The sequence below is a fragment of the Thermobia domestica genome, chromosome 2, assembly GCF_964235325.1.
Source record: "Thermobia domestica chromosome 2, izTheDome1.hap1.1, whole genome shotgun sequence".
Lineage (NCBI taxonomy): Eukaryota > Metazoa > Arthropoda > Insecta > Zygentoma > Lepismatidae > Thermobia > Thermobia domestica.
The window spans coordinates 312,137,989-312,141,911 of record NC_137455.1 but is presented as its reverse complement, the minus strand read 5'-3'; the positions used below and the strand labels follow the sequence as shown (position 1 = coordinate 312,141,911).

Sequence of the window (3,923 nt, the reverse complement as noted above, 5' to 3'; positions counted from 1 at the left end):
AACAAGCTCAATATTAACTACAATCCTTTCGGTTTCTTCCTCCATTAGTCCATCTCTGTTCTAATATTCATCTTCTCGATTTTTTACAAATTTACAAGCCTTCGACCAATCATCCGCAGTTATTTCATTGATTGCTTTTCGGCTTACTTATGGGAATGTTAGACATGTTCGCAGCTGCAATCTTCTGTTTTACCGAATTCCAGATTAATTCTATTGGGTTAAGATCACAATGATAAGGGGGAAGTCTGAGAACAGTAAATCCGTTTTCTTTCAAAATTTTGTCGGCTGAGTATACAGGTTGTGGTCTGTTTTGTCGTACAATTTCTAAGAGTTCTCTTCTAATCATTTGGTCATCAAATGTAATGCCATTGTTTCAGAGCCACTGCTGAATTTCTTCTTTCCGCGAACTGGACGATGGAAATTTATTTTCCTGAATGGTATGATACGATGCATTATCGAAAACCACAATGGTACCAGGCGGGAGATTAGGAATCAATCGTTCTTGTAGCCACTTATTATAATTATGACTATTCATCTCCTGGTGATAATCTTCACTTTTTGACTTTGAGTCGTAGATTAGTTCTGCCCCGTCTATAAGTCCCATTTCAGATCCCGCATGAACTACTATTAATCTTTGTCCAGCACTTTCATTTTTCATTACACCAAATACATCACTGTTTTGCCAACATTTATTCACTGTATACTGGGTGTGAATCCATGTTTCGTCTGTGTAGACAACTGGTAGCTTGGGTCCTTTGTCATTATTTCGAAGAGCTCTTAAGTACGCCGCACGCCGGGCAACGATATCTTGACGTTCTATTAAAATTGACCTTCTATTTTTGCATCTTTTGAAGCTAAATCCTATTTCCTTTAGGAGCTTTCGTAAGGTTTCCTTCTCACCTGGAAAGCTAATATTCTCTTTGAGTGCAGCAAGCAACTTTTTCAATGTGGGAATTTCTTTCTGGACTTCATAATATTCCAAAAATTTTCGACGCTTAACACACTTTTCAAAATCATCCCAAAATATCCTTCTTCTTCGCAGTCGGGGTTTCCGTGGAGTTCCTACTTTCTCTCCGCACATTTCCGCTCTTTCGCAGTCTCGACGTATGTTTAATACTGTTCTTTCATTTCGACCAACAGCTCGAGCTGCTCTTGCAGTTGCTTGAGTCAAAGGAATTAACACACCACTCTTTTTTCTTCTTAACAAAATTTTAATACTTTATAAATAATACTTTTACTCTGAGACCGAACAACACTTCTCGGTGATTTGTTAGATGTCGATGACATGATGCTAAGAAGTTCAATCAAGTAGCCAAACTTTTGTACAGGAAACGCAAACCACACACCAATCACTGCACCCTAGTTACGTTGCACTACTCACGCAATAATAACCTTCGACGTTCATTTAGTATTAGTTTCTAATACTACGAACTTCTTAGCAGTCGAGTGTAAGAAAATTCTGATTCTCCCATTAACAAAACCGCGAAGTTCACCATTGTGAATCAAAGTTAAACATTTGGCAACTGCGCTTTCATTGTTCAAACCAAGTTCTATTGTGTAGTTTTGAAATAAAGCATCTCCGAATCTACGACCATGTCAGATCATGTGATCTCCGATCCATTGTCGAAACGGTGTCTTGAGTAAGAAAATTCTTTTGCATTGACATCATATTCGGATGTACTTCAAAAGTTTGGTGAGAGAGAGAACTGATAATCTTTCACCACCACAGTCCTAACCGTCTCCCCAGGGGTCCTGGGTCCATCCCCTGATTGAGATGGTACATAAAGATAATTTTGTCTAATCTCTGTCATTATTTAGCATGGTTTAGTAATTTAAAAAAAATATATTTCTACCACATTTTGAAAACTTTCAAATAAAGTTTTCAAAATGTGGCAGCAATATCGTTTTTTTTAAAAAAAAAATACTAAACCATGCTAGATAATGACAGAGATTAGACGAAGTTATCTTTATGTACCATCTCAATCAGGGGTGGACACAGGACCCCTGAGGAGACGGTTAGAAGTGTTGCATTGACGGCGGAGGGGGAGCGATTAAAATGGGGTGCCTGATAATTGAAGGTTCCTTATAACTCCAGTAAAATTCAGACAAAATCTCTGAATTACGTAAAAAACAAAACATACAAAATACATTTTCAGGGTAACTCTTACAGCCATTACGTTATTCTAAGATTAATGCTACTTCTGAAGTTGATTAGAGCGAATATGTATTTGAATAACAAAACCACTTTCATAAGTTTTTCAAAGAATCAAGTTTGAAAAGAACGAAGTGTGTCTTCCATTGTTATCTCATTGCTCAAAGATACCGGTGATGAAGTAATTGGCTGGAAATCAATCGGCCGTTTCTTACATCAATTTATAAAGAAGATGAGTGCCAATGTTAGATATGTCAGTTCAGTATAGCTATTTAAAAAAGCCACCCAAACTCTTGCAACCATGCGTAGCGCATTTTAATACTTACACTTGAAATAAAAATACAACTGAATAAAGACGATTTACTTTGCCTTTGAATTTCGTATGTGAATAACAATATAGGACTTTCAGATAGAGGACAGGGAGGAGCAGATTTTATTAAACAAGACTGTACATCTGATATGTTTGAACTATAGGCAACTTGTGTTTACGAGCTAAACTCAGTCCTCTGAAGTCAATCGACAAATACCTTTAAGATGTTCAAGAGAATAACGTATCAGCATTATTATATACTACAGACACAAATATAACACTAGGCTCCCAAGCTTCAAAATTATATTGTGTGTGAAAACAGTTAGTGGATTTAATTCTTTGTCACCTTATAGCTAAAACCTGAGAGAAATTCAGAGTTAGTCCAGAGGTAATTTCTTTCCTCATAAATAAAATTTATTGTGTGCTGAAGCAATGATACTTACTCTTACAATACCCATACTCTGATGTTTTATCAATACTTTTATTCGAACTCTACCAAAGGGCTGGATTTTTATAATGATCCTAAAAGAAGGGTACACTGACCCAAATTGTACAAATCAATCCCTAAAGGCAAGCTATCCAATCCCATAAATCTTTAAAAAATGAAGGAAAAAATTTCTTCACCTCCTTTCCCTCAAAGGGTTCACATTTCTCGAACAAAAAAATGAAATTTCTTCATTTTAACGTCCCATGATTATGTTGTTTATGCTAGAGGAGACAGATGATTAATGAAAGTGAAGGATTGTAAAATTAAATTTTGGTCTCTCAATGAGAATCAAACCCAGAACCACATGCAATAAAAGCACATGCGCTGGCCAATAGGGATGGCCAAAAATTTTCGGATCCGGATATCCCGGATCCAGTGAGATCCGGATCCGGATCTTGCCGGATCCGGACCTAGATCCGGATCTCGGATCAGAATCTCAGATCCGGATCTCGGATCCGAACCTCAGATCCGGATCTCGGATCTGGGTCCGGATCTCGGATCTGGATCCGAAATTCGGATCTCGGATCTGGATCCGAAATTCGGATCTCGGATCTGGATCCGAAACTCGGATCTCGGATCTGGATCCGAATCTCAGATATTGATTCGTATCCAAACCTACATCTGAAATTGTGATGATAAAATTGAATATCTAAAATTCGTCAAAATTTTTCAGATTCACTAATATAGTAGGATGCTGTTTCTTTAAATGTTTCCATAACACGTTTGTGCTACCTTTGTTCTTTATGTTATTTTAACCTTGCAATATTTACTTTCTTATATAAACTTTCTTATTTTCTCATATACAAATGAAATATCTTTTAGATAAGACACTTCTAATCGCAGGAATACTGGACAAAACAAACTCTTTATTAATAGTAGTTTCTGACTCACTAGATTCCAACCATCAACAAATCTTTCACTTCGAAGGTACAACAAAAAATATAGACTGATTGGCGTGGAACAACAGTAGATCT

General features: G+C 36.8%; 1 protein-coding gene across 1 annotated transcript; it reads right to left on the bottom strand.

Moving 5' to 3' along the window:
* Positions 1-373: 373 nt before the first annotated feature.
* Positions 374-1,081, bottom strand: LOC145679483 (uncharacterized). Its single transcript, XM_081750062.1, has one exon. The coding sequence runs from the start codon at positions 1,079-1,081 to the stop codon at positions 374-376; it is 708 nt and encodes a 235-aa protein (XP_081606188.1).
* Between the last annotated feature and the right edge of the window lie 2,842 nt (positions 1,082-3,923).